The 24,103-nt window shown below is 32.6% G+C and overlaps 1 protein-coding gene across 4 annotated transcripts; it reads left to right on the forward strand.

Moving 5' to 3' along the window:
• The first annotated feature begins 12,672 nt into the window (after positions 1-12,672).
• On the forward strand, positions 12,673-22,799 carry LOC146925439 (pre-mRNA-processing-splicing factor 8A-like). 4 transcript variants are annotated; one of them, XM_085710339.1, is made up of 11 exons: positions 12,673-15,506; positions 15,597-15,901; positions 15,983-16,437; positions 16,532-16,658; positions 17,017-17,258; positions 17,335-19,829; positions 19,912-20,190; positions 20,299-20,541; positions 20,733-20,956; positions 21,130-21,180; positions 22,520-22,799. In XM_085710339.1, the coding sequence occupies exons 1-9, from the start codon at positions 12,825-12,827 to the stop codon at positions 20,925-20,927; spliced, it is 7,023 nt and encodes a 2,340-aa protein (XP_085566465.1). In that variant the 5' UTR covers positions 12,673-12,824; the 3' UTR covers positions 20,928-20,956; positions 21,130-21,180; positions 22,520-22,799. The 4 variants fall into 4 exon arrangements, with proteins under 4 accessions (XP_085566465.1, XP_085566469.1, XP_085566467.1 ...); XM_085710343.1 differs by having other exon boundaries at positions 12,689-15,506; positions 21,130-21,168; XM_085710341.1 differs by having other exon boundaries at positions 12,694-15,506; positions 21,130-21,205.
• Positions 22,800-24,103: the final 1,304 nt, after the last annotated feature.

Consider the following 24,103-nt stretch of genomic DNA (forward strand, 5'->3'; position numbering starts at 1 on the left):
CTTTTTCTCAATTAATTGTTTTAACTTTATGTGCAATAAATTTAAAAATTTATTGTATAAACTCATTTATTGTTTTTCATAAGCAAATGCTACAAATGTGTAATTTGAATCATATCCTTTAGTCTTCATTCTATCCATGTCTTAATTATATTATAATATCTTTGTTATTGTTTTTATACGAAAAAAATGGTAGACACATGTGTGTTCACCTTTATAAACTAAAATACTGTTTTTATGTAAGATACAATCTTCCATAGTCAATTGAAAATATTTGACTAAAAATGAATTAAACTTTTACTTCATGTTCTATATTATTGATTTTTTTTTGAAAAGATGTTCTATATTATTGATGTTTACATAAAGACTCTAAGTTTAGACTACTTAAATATATTGTAGTTTTCATTTTTTAATATATTATACTTAATTCATAAATAGAAGTCTCATTTATCCTCTTCTCCTTCTTTCAATTTTTTTCTCTTCTCCAAATTCACAAGAAAATATTATCATATCCAAATCAAGTAACAAAAGGAAATAAGAAAATTAGAAAAGTAGACTAATAAACATTATATCAATAAAAAATATAGGGCTAGAATACATGGTCAATATAAGAGTTATAAATGAAAATAGAAACTTACCAAACAATTGTAAGTTTGTAACTAATTAACCAATTTATTCATTAAATTTTTTCATTAATATAATGAGTGAGTATATTATCATAGCTGAATATGAAAAATAGTAGTTCAAAGGTTGGTATGACAAAGTCTTTATAAAAATATAATTATTTCTTGCCTTTCATTAACCTTTATTCAAATGTTCTTAATATTTTAAGAAATATGATTATTTTTTGCCTAAATATATTATTTGAGTGATCATTTTATTTTGTTCATTTGTAACATTTTTCTACAAAAAATTAGTGTCATTCTGTATTTTATTTTACATAATATTAAAATATCTAAGTTGCAAAGTTCATGAGAAAAATATTATTATTTAATGAACTCTAACATTTTTGTGTTCTATATTTTTCAAAAGTATATAAACATGATAAATAGATAAAATATACTTAAAAATATAAGTGTGCAAATAAAAATAGATTTTTTTTGATAAAAAGAAAATAAATATAGATGATAATAATTATCATTATGTTCATATAAACTAAATTGAAAAATTAAAATAATTCATTCAAATTTATATTTATAAATTGTTGAATTTTATCCAAACTACTTGTTCGATCTAAAAGGAACTTAAGTCTCTATCATGTCATAGAAACCAAAGAATAGTCAAGAGATGAAGAGTAAAAAACAGAAGAAAAATTATAATACCAAATTGAAGAACTACCATCGAATAGTTTCTTAGAGTGATGTTGAACAACTATTTTAAATAAACTTCTACTTGAGCAACAACGATGCAACCAAATTAAAATAAAAGTATCCTTTATATTCTTTTCTTAATAGACTAACAAACATCGTATAAATAAATAAAAAGTAGAGCTTAAATATTTGACCAATCTAGTAGTAACTTGACTCCTTATCATCTCATGGAAACCAATTGATAATCAAGAGATGAAGAGTAGAAGTGAGTAGAAAAACAGTAATACAAAATTGAAGATGGTCTATCAAATTATTGCTTGAAAGTGGCGATGAACAAAATCCAAAATTTGGTGCAAAAAATCACATATTTATATACACAATCTTTTTCAATGTATGACAAATAGTCTCATTAGTAGAAACTAAAAATATTGAAGAAATATGAGTTATGGAATACAAAAAAAATAGTAGTTCAAAGGTTAATAATAATAATAGTAATAATGTAATAAAAATGAATGCATTGGAGTTTATGATTCATAAACACATAAAGAATGTGTGAAGCTTTTTTAGATGTGCCACATCATCACAATGGAAGCCTAAGAATAGTTCAAGTTTCTAATTCAAAGATAATATATATAGATAAGAATTAATTTCATCCAATGTAACATTACAAAATAGTTTTTCTTTGTTGATCCAATGTGTTCCTAGTATTTATAATCATCATTTTACCACACACTTCATTTAAATGTACTCATTCATGCAAATATGAAGGTTTACCTTCCACACTTTAATGAAAACATGACATTTTTTTTCTATTATTCTTTAAAATGTGAATGAGTTTTAGGGTCATGAATTAGTGATTAGAATTATTTACTAAATTATGTAAAATAAACCTACAGCTGTAAGCCTGTAACGACGTTTGCTCGTGAACAGATTCAAGCTGCATTTTTGAGCAGATGAAATTCGAAGGACTCCTCATACAACGCAGGATGAGAGCAGGAATGAGCTCAAAACGTTAATATTCATTCTAAAGTTGCATAAACAACAATTCATCATTTACATAAAATTTATAAATGATCACCAATTTGACCAACATCATCTATGCTTTCAATTTTCAAACATGTTAAGGTTCATCAATTTTGCGTAAACTAAATTGAAGCTTAAAAATAACTATATTTGTGGTCTAGTGAATAATTATCTTATTTTTACTTGGTGGTTGAAGTTAAATTCAAATTGAATGATCACTGGTCTTTGAAATTAAATTCAAATTGAATGATCACTGGGTCTATTAAGCAAATTTTTTAAATGATTTACCCAATAACTTTTTTTTCCACATAACTTATTTTTCAAATACAGGTTGGTCTCATAATTTTAGCATTGGTCGAGTTAGTCCTTTAATTTATTTTTATTAACTAATATGGGTCTTGTGTAGGGGTGACAAAAATACTCATGTCCACGGGTACTCACAGGTAAAATCCGTCACGCACACAGGGCGGGTTGTTAAACGGGTATTCACGGATATAATAAACGTGTATTTGACTTTCCAATATTATATGGATACGAACACAGATTTGATTGTACATATACCCACGAGTACCCATACCCGATATTAAATTAAGTAAATTACTAAAATATTCTTATATATATAAAAATATCCTTTTATTTCAGGAATTGGGAAATCAAATGAAGTTATTGAAATTTGGAATGCATATGAAATTTAGATGTTTATTTGTATGTTTTTATGCTTTTATTTTACTTCAAGTGTTATCTACCTGTAATGTTATTTTGTAGTTATTTTAAGGAACAAAATTAACATTTTACATAAACTAAGGGACCAAATTAAGCTTCCAATGTAAGTTATGGGACCAACTCACACTTTTGAAATACAGCATCACCAAGAGTTCACATTGTTTACCACTGACTGACTTAACAAAAATGACAAAATTGTGTTAATTAACATATGTTAAGTGACCAACGTGAGCAGTTTCAAAGTTATTATTACCCTCATATAAGTACTATGTTATTATTTTTGTTAATATATTTAAATTTTGCAACCGTCTTCTTCTATTTGATTTTATACTAAATATATATTTTCAGTTTAACATGTATGAAGTTATTTTTGCTTAGAAATGCAAATCATCTTGATGGAAAATTCACAGTATAAAAATTAGCACTACCTTATCAACCTAATGACAGGATGCATGAGGTTTTCGAATGAGGTGGATAATTCACACTTTATCAACATGTTTTTATTATAAAGAGAAAAGAGAACATTCACCATCAACCTAAACTACTTTTACATTGGCATTCAATAAGAATTGAGAATATGTCAATTATTTTAAAATAATGGTTACAATATAAAATGTTTGATTCTTATTTACACCGTTGGTTCACCACCATTAAACTCTTTTACAACATGGGCCTATGAGAGAAAAACCTACATACAAATAAAACAAAAAACAAGAAGAGGCGTACAAATAAGAAATAAGTGCACATAAGAAACAAAAACAAAACACTTGGGTGAAGATGGAAAATAAGGAGAAAAAGAAATCTTTCACTGATCAAATAAAAAAGGGATAAAAGAATAATAATTTAATTAAAAGATTTCATTCAAATTAATACACCATAAATTAGTGAGAAAGGAAAATTGAAGGAGACAATGGTGTGGGAAGTGAATTCCATTACGGTCTATGACAATAAATTAATTTTTTTATAAATCCAAACAATAAAGCATGCCTTTTATACTAAGCCAAATAAAATTTTAAGTTCCTCTAGTGAAAATTTAAAAATTATTTGCATCATTGTTTTAAATGAATTGCCTTTGACCAATAAGGATTTTATACACTCTATACAAGTTGTCCGAATATTGGTCTCTTTATATTGTGTACACAAAAAATTAAAGTTTGTCATCAAACAAAGAACGGTAGAAATTTCCTATCTACGATGAGATATGGTTAAAAAAAAGTCCCAATCAAATTGAAAATAATTTTAACTTTACTTTCTATATTGGTTGATAATCAATCTGATAATACTTTTTTACATTGATATTCAATAAAAATTGAGAATATGTTCGTTTAAAAGGCTAAAAATGAAATTACAAAATTAATTTTGTATTGAAAAATAAAATTTAAAACTTTTGAAATATAAAACATCGGCACATATTATACCATTTCCATTTTTTTTACTACCAACGTTTATTACTTCAAGTTTCTTCTAAAGGTTAACATAAAAACAAGAAAATTGCTGTTGGCACATGATTCATGTCAAGACTTTTTTTTTTACCATAAAAAATCATCGTTTCTGCATTTTTTTTTTCCTTCCGTCTTAATTTAAGTGACCCTTTCATGGTCAGATTTTATTTTCATTCACTGTAATTGCCGTTTAAAACATATATCCACCAATAACCTTAACAAAAAGTAAATTTGTGCAAGGTTTTGCTAACGTACAGTGACTTAAGTGTTTAAAAAACATGAATTTAATATTAACATAAATTTTTTTTGGTTAATATTAACATAAATTAAGAAACATGAATTTAATATTTTGTTTAAAAAATAAAATGAAATGGAATTTACATATTTATCATTTAGTAATTACATAGTTTAATTAAGTGGGCGTAATCATACTTAGTCCTAAAATAAAAGTAGGTTTGCTAACTTATTCCTTCATGTATTTTGGTGGTAAATGTTGGAAGAATTAGATATAGAATTATCATAAAGCAATAGACAATAAGAAATATTAGTATTAAATTAATATCAATAGACAAGAAAATAAAATAAAATAGAGAATAAGCAAAACTTATCGAATGTGACTGAAGCATGCAAAAACAAGATTTCATGAACTACTTTTAGATGATCAACGGAACAATAACAACGCTCAAATATATGTAGTGATAGAGAACTTGAATTGAAGCAAAGCAGAATTATCGTCAGAATGTTCCTCTCGGTTTTTTAGAAAAAATGTATAATTTTCTGACAAAAATGCTATGTAATTTTCTTTAAAGATCAATCTATATAATAATTCATCAAACATGTGCATTCCATTATCGAACATGTTTTAGTTCTTCGTAGGCAAGAACATTATATGCTGCATTTATAAGATTGATGCTATGTTTTTAAGCATATTGTGTGTGTTTTTTAGCTCCTGTTATTGAATAATGTTGCATTTAGTGTATTCAGGTTTCTATGATATTTAAGTGGAATTATTTTGTTTTGGATTAAATATGTTTTTGGTCCCTATAAATATACCAACTTTTCATTTTAGTCTCTCTAAAAATTTCCTTCAATTATTAGTCCCTATAAAATTTTCAATCACTACTTTTGGTCCCTATTTTAAAGTTAATTTTTATATTTTTTAATGAAATTGTGCAGAAATGTGTAGAATATTGAAAAAAATCTTTCCCAAAAAAAATTAAAATTAAAATTTTTTAACAAAACATAAATTTAATATGAATTTTTAACCATAAAAAATATTAAAATTCATATTAAATTCATGTTTTGTTAAAAAATTCTAAATTTTTTTGGGAGAGATTCTTATAATATTATGAATTTTTCTGCAAACCTTTATTCAAAAATATGAATTCTACATATGATTTTACTTTAAAATAGGGACCAAAAGTAGTGATTGAAAATTTTATAGGGACTAATAATTGAAGGAAATTTTTAGAGGGACTAAAATGAAAAGTTGGTATATTTATAGGGACCAAAAACATATTGGGAAATGTTAACTTGTGCCCTTAAGGCACAAGTTTAGAAGCCAAATGTAGAAATAATGTATTGAAATGCGTGCATTAAATTTAATTTTTGATGTTTTAATGAATTGAATGGACAAAGTTTAAGGGAATATTTCTTTTTTTGGATTTTTTAACATGTGCCCTAAGGGCAGTGGCGGTGCCACATACAAGTGAGGGGATGCAGATGCATCCCCTGGATTTTCAAAATTTGCACATGCTGCATGTGTTTTATTTCCATTTGAACCTCCTGGTTTTTTCATATTGAACCTCCTGATTTTTTTATATTGCATTTAGTGTAAATATTTTGCACCTATAGCTCATATGAATGACACGGCCCAGTTTAATTACTTGCTTTTGATACTTCCTATCTTAAGGCACTTACTTGCTTTTAACTATATATATATATATATATATATATATATATATATATATATATATATATATATATAGGGGATGTTTCAAGTAAGAGGAGTTGTTATAGTTAGAGGGTGAGAGGGTGAGATTAACAGCCATCCGATTAAATCCTATGGTTAACATTATTTTAGTTTTAAAACCTATTGAAACCATATGATTAATTTCCCTTTCTAGTTTCTTCTCTTCTCAAGCGCCGCTTTCATTTCTCCTTCAGTTCCAACACAAAAACTGCATCTTTTCTTCTTCTACAGTCAAACGTAAAGAAAATAAACAAAGACACACCATGATTGTTGCTGTTCTTACTCCCATAGAATTGTGTTTTCCAGTTTTGTACCATTTATGCAGCAATAGATTCCAGTTAAAGACAACTAACATAAGAATCATTGTTGTCAATCTCTTCTCAGACAAAAATCAAATTAAAGACATAAACTTTTAAGAAAAATCAACAGTAAAGCTTAGATATTCAACAATGGGGGCTTGCTATTCAATCGAACAGTTCTCATAATTTTTTTTCTTTGTAATTTCATAAATTAATTAAATTCCTTAAAAATTAGGTTGAAAAATTGGAATCTAAAGTAGAAACAAAAAAATTTCCAATCTGGAATGGTTAATTTTGACTTGGCATCGGTGGGGTACACAAAATCGTGGAATTTGTGAATTAGATCTGAGGTGGATTGGAGATTTAGAGTTTGTAATTGATAGATTTACAAAGAGTTTTATAAACACATAGAGAATTTGTGGTGGATGGCAGATTTAGATTTTAGACTAAGTAAAAAACACATATAGAGATCGTGGTTGGGGTTGAGATTGTTGCCAGTGAAGGGTTCGATTGTTTAGATCTGCGATTGGAACAGAAGAAAAGGATGAAGAAGATAGTCAAAAGGAATCACATGTGTGGAGCCTTTTTTTTATTGAAATTTGATCTTGACCGTGTATTTTGATCCAACGGATGATATTATATCCTCTCATCTCTCATTTAAGCTACTCCTCTCATTTGATATGTCCTATATATATATATATATATATATATATATATATATATATATATATATATATATATATATATATATATATATGGGTTTTGCTAGAAGACACCTTTTATGAAGGTGTCTTTTAACAAAGTTATAACTAAAAAGTGGAAATCACACTTTGAGGTATGGATTGCAAAAAGACACCTTCATGGGGAATATCCCTCCTATTCTCTCCATAACCAATAACCAATGAAAATTATTTTTACTTCTTCTTGTGAAACTTATTTCGAGTAGAAGACAAAAAGATATACACCAAATTATTATGTTTTAATTTTTTTTATTAAACGTGAATTGATTATTTTTTTTCTATATTTTATGACGTAGGGAATATGTCTTTCTCCATCTTTTATTCTCTTTTTTTTTTTCTTCCTTTTTTTCCTGTTCCACCTCAAGAGACTAATGGCTTATTATTTATGATATTCATTTTCACATTCAAACTTTTATGACGTAGGGAATATGTCTTTCTCCATCTTTTATTCTCTTTTTTTTTTCTTCCTTTTTTTCCTGTTCCACCTCAAGAGACTATAACTATAATCACTTTGACTCAAAAAACTCTGATCACTAATGGCTTATTATTTATGATATTCATTTTCACATTCAAACTTTCATGTGATAAATATTGAAATTAGTTATTTGATTGGAAAAAATGACAAGTTTATAAATTTAGTAGTTTAAATAAATGATGAAATTAAAAGAATAAATATTCAAGTGAATCGGTCGTATGAATCGGTCTCTATGAAAAATTTGTTCTATGATTTACCTTTATTGAATCGAATGATTCGGTCTATAAAAATATTCAAGTGTCATGATACCCATAAAATAAAAAATCATAATAGAATAAATTAATTTTTTTTACTCATACAATTAATTAACATGAGACAAATATAATATGTATATGGATTAAGTACCTCTGTTTTTTTTTTGTACAACACACGGTACATAAAATAAATTGAAGGGAAATATTCTCTTAAAAAAAATTAGACAAGAACAATTTAATTAGTTTTTTTAGAGAAATGATTTGATTAGTTTAAAAATTATTGGTTGCATCACTTAAAAAACAAAAGATATACTCTTGTGCCAAACTATGAGTAAAGCAAAGCTTTCTTCATGCAGTGCAAACAAACATCACGTGGTTTAGTTAAATGAAAAACATCACATGATGGAGGGTAATGTTGACATTTTCTCATATGTAGGGTTTCCATTCTTTGGTATAAAGGGGGTAAAAGAAGCAACTCAAAAAATATCAGCCGTCATTTCATCTTTTCTACCCCTCCAATTCTAATTAACAAACACCAATGGCAATAAGAAGATGTGGATTCAACTTCATTAAGAATTGGAGTCGTATCCTATTTCATGAACGATGTTTAACAGTTAAAAGTTTCCTTCTTCTTTGTTTCTTATTTCTTCTTTCTAGTTTCTCCATCTTTGCTCAAATCTAGATCTGCTATTTCAATTATCTGAAGAAAAAAATCAGAGTTCAAACATTGAACCGACCGGTTTGAAGAAACCCCCGGGTCGCCGGTTTATTCCGGTTTTGGCCGGTTCACGCCGGTTCTCACCGGTTCATTAACATGGCCGATCCAATAACCAGACCGGACCGGTTACCCCACCGGTTCACGGTTCAACCGGTTCGACCGACCGGTCCGGTCCGGTTTTTAAAACTATGCATGGAAGTGGAATCCATTAGATACAATCTGATAGAAGGACTAAGTTGCTCGATATAATTAAAAATCTTTTTGCATATTCCCAAATTTCAAGGGTATAAATGCCAACTCCTACAATTTCTAAGAGACAATTGACAACTTACTTAAACATGCTTCATCCTTTCTGTTTTTGGTCCTAGCGCTTGTTTCACCGAATGTCCACCATTCAAAATATCTCACTTGTGTTTTTTAAATATGCTTCATCATATCCTTTCTCTTTTTGATCCGATAATTCATTGTTGGTCTCTTAAGAAACGCCTCCCTTTATAAATGAGGGAGATCGACCACGATCTAGGTTTCTCATCCTATCTTGGGTTGGTGACATTTACCTTTATGTCTCCACCCGATATAGCATGTGGAACCTAGCGCAGCAGTTTCTCTTGGATTTGAAAAGGAAAATGTTTCTTGAAGTGACCAGCAAAGATATAATGGACCAACAAGAGAAAGAATGAAGTATCTTTGAAAAATCACAATTTTAAAGCATTTCACCTAATAATCAACACAAAATTTTAACCGAAAATAAATTTCTACTAAGAAATGTACATTTTAACTATTCGATTTTTTTTTTTTAATGAACGACAAAATTTAAATTGTTAAAGGTATATCACTAGGTTCTTCGGATTCGATTCACTACCTCTTTGTTATTTCTAACTTATCCATTTATTTTCTTTTTTTTTCTTTTCTTTTGCGACATTTTACAATGTATTTGCTTTTGATTTCTTCATTTTACTTGTATTTTTTTAATTGTTAATCACTTTAGTAGAAAACCATATCAACAAGTTTTATCCAAAGACGTTGATATAGTTTTTCAGAAGCTAATTTGGTATGTTTCACTTTTTTGAAGGAAGTATGTTTCACTTATTCCCTAATTTATTTATTCGAAAATATTTTTTACTTAATGCTGAATATATATTATTTGTTGGTTATTATTTGGAGATAATTTTATGTCAATATTTTCAACAATCTTAAGGATTTTCTTGATAATGAATATGAACCCTAAAATCCAATTGAGCTAATTGGTTTCACTTATTTGGATAATTAGAAAGTTAGTGGCGTGTCCTACAAGGTATGTAATTTTCTTTAAAGATCAATTTATAAAATGATTCATCGCGCCTGTGCATTTCATTATCGAACATGTTTTAGTTCTTAGTAAGCAAGAACATTATATACTAGCCTTAAGAGATTGATGCTATGTATGATTGAGTGAGGACTTGATAATGTAGAGAATCATATTGTTGTGAGTGTTGTTTTAGCTTGTGTCATTGAATAATGTTGCATTTAGTGCATTCTGTGGTTTCTATGATATTTAAGTAGAATGATTTTGTTTTGGGGTTTATATATATGTTATTGAATTCAATTCAATTATGTTTCATGATGAATTTAGAGATCTTATTATTTTGGTAAATTAGATACAATTTGGCAGAAGGACCAATTTGACTTCTATATATATTTACCATTTTTTGGTTCTTCATTCTTTGCTACAAAGTTGTATTTTATTTCTCCCTGCTGAATTAATGTTTGCTTTATGAATTTGTGCTCCTTTGGACAGCAATGAAGTTTATTCTTTGTGATTATATATTCGAGAACTGTCGCTAATAATAGCATTTAAAATGAAGCTTGAGTATGTCTAATTAGAGAGTTTGCATATAAAGTAAACTTGTCATTGAATATGACAAATTTGTACATGTATATATTGGAGATCTGTCTCTAAAATTTGTATATTTGAAGTAAGAACTATTTGGTCTATTTGTTTGGATGTGGCATTTATATTTTTCTACTTCGATATTAATGAAGGTATTCTGTTGTATTTTGTTGAATTGTGCAGGAAGAAAATACAACTCTCAGCGATAATGTCTTCTCAGGTGGCTATAGACATGCACAAAGAGTCTGAAGGATTGAATCCAAGTTTACTCGAGATTAAGATTTGGAATCTATGTTATTCTGTTCCAAAAACTTCAGCGGATAAACATCAACATAAAACAAGGGAATTCCTAAAATTGAGCAACACCAACCAGAAACACCACTTTCACTATAGTATCAGTATGTACCTCTAGTAGAATTTTGTGAGAATGGAGGGATTGCATTCCGATGTTTTTCTTCCTTTTCTGGATCTACACGACTGATAAATAAATTAGAAGTTATCGTGATGTATTGATAATATTACATTCTGTTTCAAGACCAATACATGTTCATCACCAACATGAGCAATTTCTTCGTATACCAATAAATCACTTCCAGTATTATCATGTTCTTTGGCCAAACCTTTTCATTTAACCTTTTGATGTCTCTAAAAATTGGGAAATAATGGATGCCTTACACCAAAGGAATGGCAAATAGAATAGGTAATTTAACACATACCTTGAACTACTTGTGGTTAAATCGAAAAATTGAGACAACAACATAATGTATTGTATATAGAGTTCTCACATTTCCTTTTGGGCCATCTCTGCTCTCGCAGTGGAAATGTGGGACCAATGTCTTTATCATTCAACCTTCATTTCCCATAATGGCATGCACTCTACACAATTGACAAACCAACAACACATAATCGAAGTCGCTACTATCCAATGAAGAAAGTTTATTAGTCACACTTTCACATTCTTAACGGAAACTTCATAACCCATTTGTATATTTTTGTAAGAACAACAATTTTATTTTGGTACACATTTGCTTATTACTAAAGAAAGGCTAAAAGTTGACCATAATGCCGCACTTAACTAACAATTACGATATTGTTAGGTTGAATACATTCATCTAAATTCGACCTTTGAATCTCGTAGTTGTGTGAGTTTTATGTAGTAATTGTTACTTCATCTACTAAATTCGAGCTTTGTTATTTGCTTGTCTTGTAATCTTGTAATTTTTGTTGAGTCCTAGCCTAGTACATCTTGTGCATGCGTGGAGCTCGGGTGATTAATATTTTCTATTTTTTCTTCTTAAAAAAACAAAAACATGTTAAGTTTTTTTTTTATTTTTTTTTATAGTTTTCCAAAAACAAAGTTTTAATTAAAATACAAATTTTTTTTGAATGTCTATCATTAAAATATTTTTCCAGGATAAAAAAAGAAAATTTAGTTATTTTTTAAAAAATTGTAAATTCTTTTTCTTTTTTTTTTTGACAAAAAAATATTTTTTATTTACCCAAGTTTTTATTCTAGAACAATTTAGTTACCATAAATTTTTTTTTGACAGAATTTAGTTACCATAATTAGTAATATAATCTTGGAATATAAATTTATAAAACATTTACCGTAAATTCTAGTTTTTATTTTAGAACAATTTAGTTACCATAATTAGTAATATAATCTTGGCATATAAATTTATAAAACATTTACCGTAAATTCTAGAAAGGAAAATGTTAAAACATATCCAATCTTACAGTAAGAATTTTCTCAATACAAACAATTCTTTTCATAAAGGTTTTAAACAAATCTTATCATTTTTAAAAAAGTAACAAATCTTTTTATACAAGAATAAATAAATAAATATCAAATATTCACACAAGTTTCCATTTTTCAACTAGCTTCGTCTTCTTTCAATTCTAACTCTTAAACCCTCAAAATCCAAAACCACCATTTCGAACAACCACCGTCAACCCAAATTCCTAACCGTTTCGAACAACTATCGCCACCGAATCTTGAAGATGTCGAACAACAACCACCATGTTTCACCACCGGGAACCACCGTCTCTCACATTCCTCCGCCACCGGCCGATTCAGAATCACTTCTCGACGAGAGAGCAAGTAAATGGCAGAAACTGAACTCAAATCGTTACCGCGAAAATCGAAAGCTAGGTTTCATCGAATCTCAGAAAGAACTCATGCCACCGGAACACGTACGCAAAATCATCCGCGATCACGGTGATATGTCATCAACGAAGTTCCGTCGCGATAAACGTGTTTATCTCGGCGCACTGAAATTCCTACCGCACACAGTTTACAAGCTTCTGGAAAACATGCCAATGCCATGGGAGCAAGTTCGAGATGTTAAAGTTCTGTATCATGTTTCTGGTGCTATTACATTTGTGAATGAAATTCCGTTTGTTGTTGAACCAATTTACATTGCTCAGTGGAGTACAATGTGGATTATGATGCGAAGAGAGAAGCGTGATCGACGATGTTTTAAGAGGATGAGGTTTCCACCGTTTGATGATGAGGAGCCTGTGCTTGATTATGCCGATAATCTTTTGGAAATTGAACCGCTCGAAGCCATTCACCTCGAGCTAGTTGAAGAGGAGGATGGTCCTGTGTTTGATTGGTTTTATGATCATAAGCCACTTGTGAAGACTAAGTTTGTTAATGGGCCGACTTATCGAAAATGGTGTCTTCCGATTCCGGTGATGGAAACTTTGCATAGGCTTGCTGGGCAGCTTTTGTCTGATTTGTGTGATAGGAATTATTACTATTTGTTTGATGTGGAGTCCTTTTTTACAGCTAAGGCTTTGAATATGTGTATACCTGGTGGGCCGAAGTTTGAGCCTCTATATCGTGATGCGGGGAAAGGTGCTGAAGATTGGAATGAGTTTAATGACATTCACAAGCTTATTATAAGATCGAAACTTAGGACTGAGTATAGGATTGCTTTTCCGCATCTTTATAACGATATGCCGAGGAAAGTAAGGCTTGGTGTTTACCATACTCCCATGGTTATGTATGTGAAAGCTGATGATCCTGATTTACCTGCATTTTATTATGATCCCTTGATACACCCGATAGCTGGTGCTGGTAACAAAGAGCGGCACGAGATGGAAATTTGCGATGAGGATGATGATGATGACTGGATTTTGCCGGATGGTGTGGAACCTTTTCTCAAAGATGTGGAGCTTTATACTGATACTACCACTGATGGAATCTCATTGCTTTTTGCTCCCCGTCCTTTTAACATGAGATCGGGCCGAATGAGGCGTGCAGAAGACATTCCTCTTGTGTCAGAATGGTACAAGGAGCATTGTCCTCCATCATATCCGGTAAAAGTGAGAGTTAGTTATCAGAAGTTGCTCAAGTGTTTTGTGTTGAATGAACTGCATCATAGACCTCCTAAGCCTCAACGAAAGAAGAACTTATTCAGATCACTTCAAGCAACAAAGTTTTTCCAGACCACAGAACTTGATTGGGTTGAAGCAGGTCTTCAAGTTTGTAAGCAGGGGCACAACATGTTGAATCTGTTAATACAAAGGAAAAATTTGAACTATCTTCACCTTGATTATAATTTTAATTTGAAGCCTGTCAAAACCTTGACTACAAAAGAGCGTAAGAAATCACGATTTGGTAATGCATTTCATCTCTGTCGTGAGGTCCTTCGTTTAACAAAACTTGTGGTGGATGCCAATGTTCAGTATCGTTTGGGCAATGTTGATGCTTTCCAGCTGGCGGATGGCCTCCAATATACTTTCTCTCATGTTGGTCAATTGACCGGAATGTATCGGTACAAGTATAGGCTTATGCAACAAATAAGAATGTGCAAAGACTTGAAGCACTTGATTTACTACCGATTTAACACTGGCCCTGTCGGGAAGGGACCCGGTTGTGGGTTCTGGGCACCGATGTGGAGGGTTTGGTTATTCTTTCTTCGTGGTATTGTGCCCCTTCTTGAACGATGGCTTGGAAATTTACTGGCACGACAATTTGAGGGACGCCACTCTAAAGGAGCGGCGAAGACCGTCTCTAAGCAGCGTGTTGAGAGCCATTTTGACTTAGAGCTTCGGGGAGCTGTTATTCATGATGTGGTTGATGCCGTGCCAGATGGTATAAAGGGAAATAAGACAAGAGTTATACTGCAGCATTTGAGTGAAGCATGGCGATGCTGGAAGGCAAATATTCCTTGGAAGGTTCCTGATATGCCTGTTCAGATAGAGAATGTGATCCTTCGATATGTGAAATCAAAAGCAGATTGGTGGACAAATGTTACCCATTATAATCGTGAGCGTATAAGAAGAGGAGCAACTGTTGATAAGACTGTCTGTCGCAAGAATCTTGGAAGAATGACACGTCTTTGGCTGATGGCTGAGCAGGAGCGCCAATGCAATTATTTGAAAGATGGCCCATATGTTACTCCTGAAGATGGTGCTACTATCTATACAACTACATTCCATTGGTTGCAATCTAGGAAGTTCTCCCATATTCCATTTCCACCTCTATCATACAAGCATGATACGAAGTTGCTTATCCTTGCACTTGAGAGGTTGAAGGAATCCTACAGCGTTGCAGTAAGATTAAATCAACTGCAAAGAGAGGAGTTGGGGCTGATTGAACAAGCTTATGATAATCCACACGAGGCATTATCGCGAATCAAGCGGCACCTCCTCACCCAACGCACCTTCAAAGAGGTATGCAAATAAAATGAAAATTAGATGTATAGTCTTAAGGATGTTCATCCCTATCACATGACTCATGTAATTTTTTGTTTTGTTTTGCAGGTTGGAATAGAGTTTATGGATTTATATAGCTACTGGATTCTGGTTTATGAGATAGAGCCTCTTGAGAAAATTACAGATGCATATCTTGATCAATATCTGTGGTATGAAGGCGACAAACGTCATCTCTTTCCCAACTGGATCAAGCCTGCAGATTCAGAGCCACCGCCTCTTCTGGTTTACAAATGTTGTCAAGGTATCAACAATTTGAAAGGTGTCTGGGACACCAGCGATGGTCAGTGCGTTGTGATGCTGCAGACCAAGTTTGAGAAATTTTTCGAGAAGATTGATTTAACAATGTTAAATAGGTGTGCATTTGTTAACCACTTTTAAATTTTTGACTGAAACTAGTGCTATCTTCTATTCTAAATGTATTTGTTATATTACAGGCTTCTCCGTTTGGTTCTAGACCCTAACATTGCTGATTATGTCACGGCAAAAAACAATGTTGTGCTGTCATATAAGGATATGAGCCACACAAATTCATATGGTCTTATACGTGGACTGCAGTTTGCATCTTTTGTTGTTCAATATTACGGCCTAGTATTGGATCTTTTGCTTCTTGGATTGACTCGAGCAAGTGAGATTGCTGGTCCACCGCAGATGCCTAACGAGTTCATTACTTATTGGGACACCAAAGTGGAGACCAGGCATCCAATTAGGCTGTATTCTCGGTACATAGACCGGGTTCACATATTATTTCGCTTCACACATGAGGAGGCCCGGGATCTCATTCAGCGATATCTCACCGAGCATCCTGATCCCAACAATGAGAACATGGTGGGGTACAATAATAAGAAGTGTTGGCCAAGAGATGCAAGAATGAGGCTCATGAAGCATGACGGTATGTGGTTTCCTTTTACTTTGTGTGGGTTTTGACTTGTTATTTTGACCTTTGCTTTTTATTATGTTTATCGATTCACTTTTTGTGATTTCAGTCAATCTTGGGAGGAGTGTCTTTTGGGATATGAAGAATCGTCTTCCTCGAAGCATCACAACTCTGGAATGGGAAAACAGCTTTGTTTCTGTTTATAGCAAGGATAATCCAAACTTGCTTTTTAGCATGTAAGTATCAATTGTTTTAAGCTTTTTTCTTCCTTCCCCTTCTTGGTTTTTTGACACGTAGAAGGATATGTTTGTGAACTTTTTCTTTCAAGTCTTTTAGAATTTTAAATTTGTGTTAGGTATTCAACTTGTCATGGTATAGATAAAAATTTAGTTTTCTAGCTGTCAATTTCTATCAGTATATTATTATTGTAGCCATACAAAACTCTGCATTTCTATTTGTTAATATCCCTGGCTGTTACCATCATTAACAACTCTAGATTATCAGTCCTTTGTTTTTTGGGATTTGGTTCATCCTTTAACCTAGGTGTATGAATGAATGGATCTCTCTTTGATAACACATCTTAATATCCTACAGGTGTGGATTTGAAGTGAGGATACTTCCTAAAATTAGAATGACTCAAGAAGCATTCAGTAACACAAGAGATGGTGTCTGGAATCTCCAGAATGAACAGACAAAAGAAAGAACAGCTGTTGCCTTCTTAAGAGTTGACGATGAACACATGAAGGTGTTTGAGAATCGTGTGAGACAGATTCTTATGTCTTCGGGTTCTACTACATTCACAAAAATTATCAATAAGTGGAATACAGCTTTAATAGGTAATGGAAGTTGAGTTCTAGGAGTTTTTTTGCAGAGGTTTTTGTCAATTTTTTCCCTGACTTTGGTTCTTTTCAGGACTCATGACTTATTTCCGAGAGGCAACTATACATACTCAAGAGCTGTTGGATTTGCTTGTCAAATGTGAAAATAAAATTCAGACTCGTATTAAGATAGGACTCAACTCAAAGATGCCTAGCAGATTTCCACCTGTCATTTTCTACTCGCCCAAGGAAATTGGAGGACTTGGAATGTTGTCTATGGGTCACATTTTGATTCCACAAAGTGATCTACGGCACAATCAGCAGACAGATATCGGTGTAACCCACTTCAGAAGTGGGATGAGTCATGAGGAGAATCAGTTGATTCCCAGCCTTCATCGCTATATACAGCCTTGGGAAAGGGAGTTCGATGATTCACAGCGCGTCTGGGCTGAATATGCAGTGAAAAGGCAGGAAGCACAAGCACAGAATAGGCGCTTGACCCTTGAGGATTTGGAAGACTCGTGGGACAGAGGAATTCCTCGTATTAACACTTTGTTCCAGAAGGATAGACACACTTTGGCTTATGATAAAGGATGGAGGGTGCGTTCAGGCTTCAAGCAGTATCAAGTTTTAAAACAAAATCCCTTCTGGTGGACACACCAGAGGCACGATGGGAAGTTGTGGAACTTGAATAATTACCGAACTGATGTTATTCAAGCCCTTGGAGGAATTGAAGGAATTCTTGAACATACTTTATTCAAAGGAACACATTTTCCAACTTGGGAAGGTCTCTTCTGGGAAAAAGCATCAGGTTTTGAGGAATCTATGAAGTATAAGAAGCTCACCAATGCACAGAGATCTGGTCTCAACCAGATACCCAACCGTAGATTCACGCTTTGGTGGTCACCAACCATTAACCGAGCCAATGTTTATGTCGGTTTCCAAGTGCAGCTAGATTTGACTGGTATTTTCATGCATGGGAAAATTCCAACTTTGAAGTTATCTCTTATTCAGATATTCAGAGCTCACTTGTGGCAGAAGATTCATGAGAGTGTTGTCATGGATCTTTGTCAGGTATTGGATCGAGAATTGGACGCTTTGGAGATTGAAACTGTCCAGAAGGAAACAATCCATCCTAGGAAGAGTTACAAAATGAACAGTTCTTGTGCGGATATACTTCTCTTTGCTGCCCACAAATGGCCAATGTCAAAGCCTAGTCTTGTAGCTGAATCTAAAGATGTTTTTGATCAGAAGACAAGCAATAAGTATTGGGTTGATGTTCAGCTTCGATGGGGTGATTATGATTCTCACGATATTGAGCGCTACACCCGGGCCAAATTTATGGATTACACGACAGATAATATGTCTATATACCCATCTCCTACCGGGGTTATGATTGGCCTTGATTTGGCATATAACTTGCATTCTGCATTTGGGAACTGGTTCCCTGGATCAAAGCCACTACTTCAGCAGGCTATGAATAAGATTATGAAGTCAAACCCTGCATTATATGTTCTGAGGGAACGAATCAGGAAAGGTCTGCAGTTGTACTCTTCTGAGCCCACTGAACCATATTTGTCTTCCCAAAACTATGGAGAGATATTCAGCAACCAAATCAATTGGTTTGTTGATGACACTAATGTGTATCGTGTTACAATTCACAAGACTTTTGAAGGAAATCTTACAACAAAACCCATCAATGGTGCCATTTTTATTTTCAATCCAAGGACTGGGCATTTGTTTCTTAAGGTTATTCATACGAGTGTATGGGCTGGTCAGAAGCGTCTTGGTCAACTGGCGAAGTGGAAAACAGCAGAAGAAGTTGCAGCTCTTGTACGGTCTTTGCCTGTAGAAGAAGAACCAAAGCAAATTATTGTTACCCGTAAAGGAATGTTGGATCCGTTGGAGGTTCACTTGCTGGATTTCCCCAATATTGTTATCAAAGGAAGTGAGATGCAGCTTCCTTTCCAAGCATGCTTGAAAATTGAGAAATTTGGGGATCTTATTTTGAAGGCCACAGAACCACGGATGGTTTTGTTCAACATTTATGACGACTGGCTGAAGAGCGTTTCCTCATACACTGCATTCTCGAGGCTAATTCTGATTCTACGCGCACTTCATGTGAATAATGAAAAGGCAAAGTTGTTACTGAGGCCTGACACAACTATTGTCACTGAACCTCATCACATCTGGCCTTCTCTAAGTGATGACCAGTGGATGAAGGTGGAGGTTGCATTAAGAGATCTTATACTTTCTGATTATGCAAAGAAAAACAATGTGAATACTTCAGCTTTGACTCAGTCTGAGATCCGTGATATCATACTTGGAGCTGAGATTACTCCACCTTCACAACTGCGGCAACAGATTGCAGAGATTGAAAAACAAAAACAGGCACATGAAGCAAGTCAGGTGACAGCTGTAACAACACAGACCACAACTGTTCACGGTGAAGTAATGATAGTAACCACCACTAGTCCCTACGAGCAAGCTGCTTTTGGTTCGAAGACTGATTGGCGTGTCAGAGCAATATCAGCCACAAATTTATATCTTCGAGTAAACCACATATATGTGAACTCCGATGATATAAAGGTTGGCATTATTTTTTTTCATTTCTTTAAATCTTGTTAGTTGTTTTTATACTCTCTAAGTCACAACTAATTTTGTGGTGCAGGATACGGGCTATACCTATATCATGCCAAAGAACATTTTGAAAAAGTTCATATGCATAGCAGATCTTCGAATGCAGATTTCTGGGTATTTGTATGGTGTAAGTCCTCCGGACAATCCTCAGGTTAAGGAAATCCGGTGCATTGTGATGCCACCACAATGGGGGACTCATCAACAAGTCCATCTCCCATCAGCTCTGCCAGAACATGATTTCTTGAATGACTTGGAGCCTTTGGGATGGATGCATACTCAACCAAATGAACATCCGCAGTTGTCGCCTCAGGTTGGCCTACTTTAGTTTAAATTGCAACATTTTATTTTTGTTGTTTGTTAAGGAAATATATTAATGATTTGTGATAACATTGTCTCACCCGATAATTTTTCATTGCAGGATCTCACTTCACATGCTAAGGTCCTAGAGAACAATAAACAATGGGATGGGAAAAAGTGTATCATCTTGACTTGCAGTTTTACTCCGGGTTCTTGTTCTTTAACTGCATATAAACTAACTCCGTCTGGTTATGAATGGGGACGTATTAACAAGGATACGGGAAGCAACCCACATGGTTACCTTCCCACTCATTATGAGAAGATTCAGATGCTCCTCAGTGATCGCTTACTTGGTTTCTACATGGTAAGCTTTATTGCCTCCCGAAATTTTCCAACTATTATTTCTTCGCGTATGATTGAATGACGGATATATAATTATATTAAATTTATCGCATATCAGGTAATGGGTATATTTCTTATTTATAATTACAGTCTTATTATTATTTTATTTATTTTACTGATTGTTTTGATGTTTTTTTTGTCACAATTTCCTAGATTCCTGATAACGGTCCATGGAATTACAACTTCTTGGGAGTGAGGCACACAGCTGGGATGAAGTATGGAGTGAAGCTTGGGACCCCTAGAGAGTATTATCATGAAGATCATAGACCAACCCATTTCTTGGAGTTTAGCAATATGGAGGAAGGGGAGACAATTTCTGAGGGAGATCGAGAGGATACATTCTCTTAGAGTGTGTTTGGAATAGGGGATTTAACAAGGTAAAATAATTTTTTGAGGGAATTAAAATGATTTGTCTTAGCTGTAGCACTGTTTCTTCTAACACTATCAAATTGCAAGTTGTATCATTGCAATGTTGAACAATGGTCTGAAAACTTTAACTGTGTTCTATAATTTCTTTTTGAATTTGTGTTGGTTGATTGTGTTTGTGCAGAGATCAAAGCCTTGAAGCTTTATTAACTACTTAGAGAAGGTCATTGATGAGGTCACCTCTAATTTCTCAATTGCTGGTATTTATGTGATTGGTTTTGTGCTCTGAAATTTAGTAGGTGAAATTGCCACTGCTTATATTGAATTTCAAAGATTGATTCATAAACTCAGTCAAACATAGGTATTAAGTAAATAACAAAACTAATGGAAGGTTTAATTTTCATTTCCTAAGTTAGACACTTGTACTTCCAGCCTTAAAATCTGTTAAACATGTCTTCATATGCATGCTGGAATAGAATACCTTGATAAATGATAACTATCTATATGTTTTTTTATACTCTCTTTTTTAGGAAATTTTGTTTGCATATGCCAATCGAAGTTTATCTGGTTTGTCTAGTGGTTCTTATCCAAACACTAAATTGATAGGGGGCTGCAAATTACTAATTCCACTTTTCATTTTAAAACCTATACGGAGTTTCTTTCTTTTGTTTGTTTTATAGATTCCGCTTAAATGAAATCTATCTTGGGTTATTGACTCCACTCATGTACATGTTTTGAGAGCAAGAGCTTTATCTCTTGAGGGTTGTTTTCAATTTATCACTTGTTCTTGTTTCCATGACTTACTGAACACGATTTATCTAGTAGTCCTTATTTGTAGCATATAGTATATCGTCTCCTTGTTAATTAGTTGTGACAAGATAGAAGCATATGTAGCTAGATTGTCTGGTCAAACCTAGGTAGTGATAAGGATGTGCTTCTTGACAACTAATGGCAGGTTGGGTGGGATGATAAGATCGTCCTCCCAAATTATCAGTTACTTCTACCCATTGGTTTAGAACCCAATGTTCCAAAAATTAGACTCAAAAGTAAAGGGAAACTTGGAAGAAATATAGGCTTATGCATTAGTACTGTTTCCTTTATTACTGAGATTTGATTATATATAATGAAATCTGCATGAGTATCAGTTATAATCGAATTTGACATCTTACCAGATGCTAGGATGATAGCTAAGTTTTTGTTTTGAAGAAGGATAATAACTAAGTTATAATAGCTAAGTTTTTGTTTTGACATCTGCCGTTTCTGTTTTTTATCTTTTACAAGTTCATGGTTTCAGACTTGTTATAACTTAGAAGAAGCCTTTCGCCAATGGTTCAGATTTATTCAGACAGGTTTCAATGATTTTTCAATGGTTTAGAATTGTGCAGTATCTGTGTAGAGATTCCTTTATTTTGGTTAACAAATCTGGATATAGGTTGTCGTTTGTGTTACTTACACTCCTCACTTGGATAGTCGGTATGTATGTATCTATTATTTTAGCATGGCTAGGATGATTGCTTTGGAGATTGATTCATCTAGGTAGCGACTGACTGGTTTTGTATACCTCTGTAATGTAGTGGTGAAGATGTTTGATCATGGCTGGATCCTTGTGGTGCCAAGATATTTGCATTTCAGATTAGATTTCAGTGGAGCGTTGGATTTGGCGACTGTTTTTGGTAAAAATGAGTTGGAATTATCACACAGTATTTTGTGTTTGTCCTAAATTTACAGGTTTTGCTCAGCTAGAACGTGAATTACATTGTCACTGCACATTGAGAATGTCTCAACTATTGTTACATTGAACTGTTAGCAATACCTGTTTGGCAAATGGTTAGATAAATAAATTTCTTTGAGTTAGTTTTGTTTTTTAACTAATCAATGTACAGTTCCTCAAAAAGTAATCATGTACAATGAATTTTTTATTTCGCTAGAATGGTCTATATTCCAATAAGTTCTAAAATAAAACATTATAAGTGTTGATATTTGCGATTGAGCTTGGTCTTACTTGGAGCAATTATTTAGAATTCTATCATTTCCTTTCCTTTCTTTCAAATTATCCAAATGAACAGAAGAACCTGGGAGATGAACCTAAGACTCACTGTCAGGCCGAGTTAACACATGTGAAATCTTTGTCACGTTAATGCTATATATCCGATATTTACATATATTATATAAAAATAAATAAAAATTATAAATTGGGACCCCAAAATTTTATAGGCCCAACTCTGTTGAGCTGTTAGCACCCCTTAAAGCACGGCTCTGACAACAAGTCATATTTTTGTGTCAAAATAATTGTTATTTTGTCCTATTCAATTGTGAGTCTGCAGTTTGTATTACAATTAAATATATGAATATAAATACACAACAAAGTTTACTTAATAAAAACATTTTAGTTCTACAGGTAAAAAAATGTGTTCCTCATCACATGAATACTTTTTAATGGGTAGTTCATTTCAACCCCTCGTGAAAAATTAATCTCTTCGTAAGAGATCTTGTCAAGCTTTGTAAAAGTATTTAACCAAGCAATTGGATATATCAATTGTAGTGCATTCACCATGTGAATGGAAGGAAAGTTGGAGCAACTTGACTTGATACAAAGATGGTTGAAAGGTGCTCATGTTACATTCTTCCACCAACTTTACACACACAAAAATTTACACCCACAATTTTCTTATTGGATTCTTTTTTGCTTTATATTATCTAATCTTTTGTTGGATTAAATTTCATTTCTACACAATATCACCTCAAGGCGTAGCTTAAGTGGCTGAGCAAAGACATCTAAAGAAATTTGAGAAAGAAGTTCGAGGTTCAAACTCAAGCTAATATACATATCATGATCAACAATTGGGAAGATACAAAAATTACCAAATCAAAGACAAAGTCACACTCATAATTCATGACCATTCAAATTGATCAGGGAGTTTAAGTTGGATTTTGATTTTTTTGTTTTTAATTTTCATCCAGATACGTTTATTATTTTATAAATTAAATAAATCAAGTCAGTCTTATTTTTAACTAAAATTTTTATGATCTTAAGTTTTATCAAAATATACGAGAATGTAGAAAATTTTGAAGATTTCGTAGGATATCAAATTAGAGTGTAAAGGAAAAAAATAATATCAAAATTTTTATTTTGTATGAATTTCGTCATATTTGGATTG

Source organism: Medicago sativa, chromosome 5 (assembly GCF_051527215.1).
Source record: "Medicago sativa cultivar Bolivia chromosome 5, Bolivia_mono, whole genome shotgun sequence".
Classification (NCBI taxonomy): domain Eukaryota; kingdom Viridiplantae; phylum Streptophyta; class Magnoliopsida; order Fabales; family Fabaceae; genus Medicago; species Medicago sativa.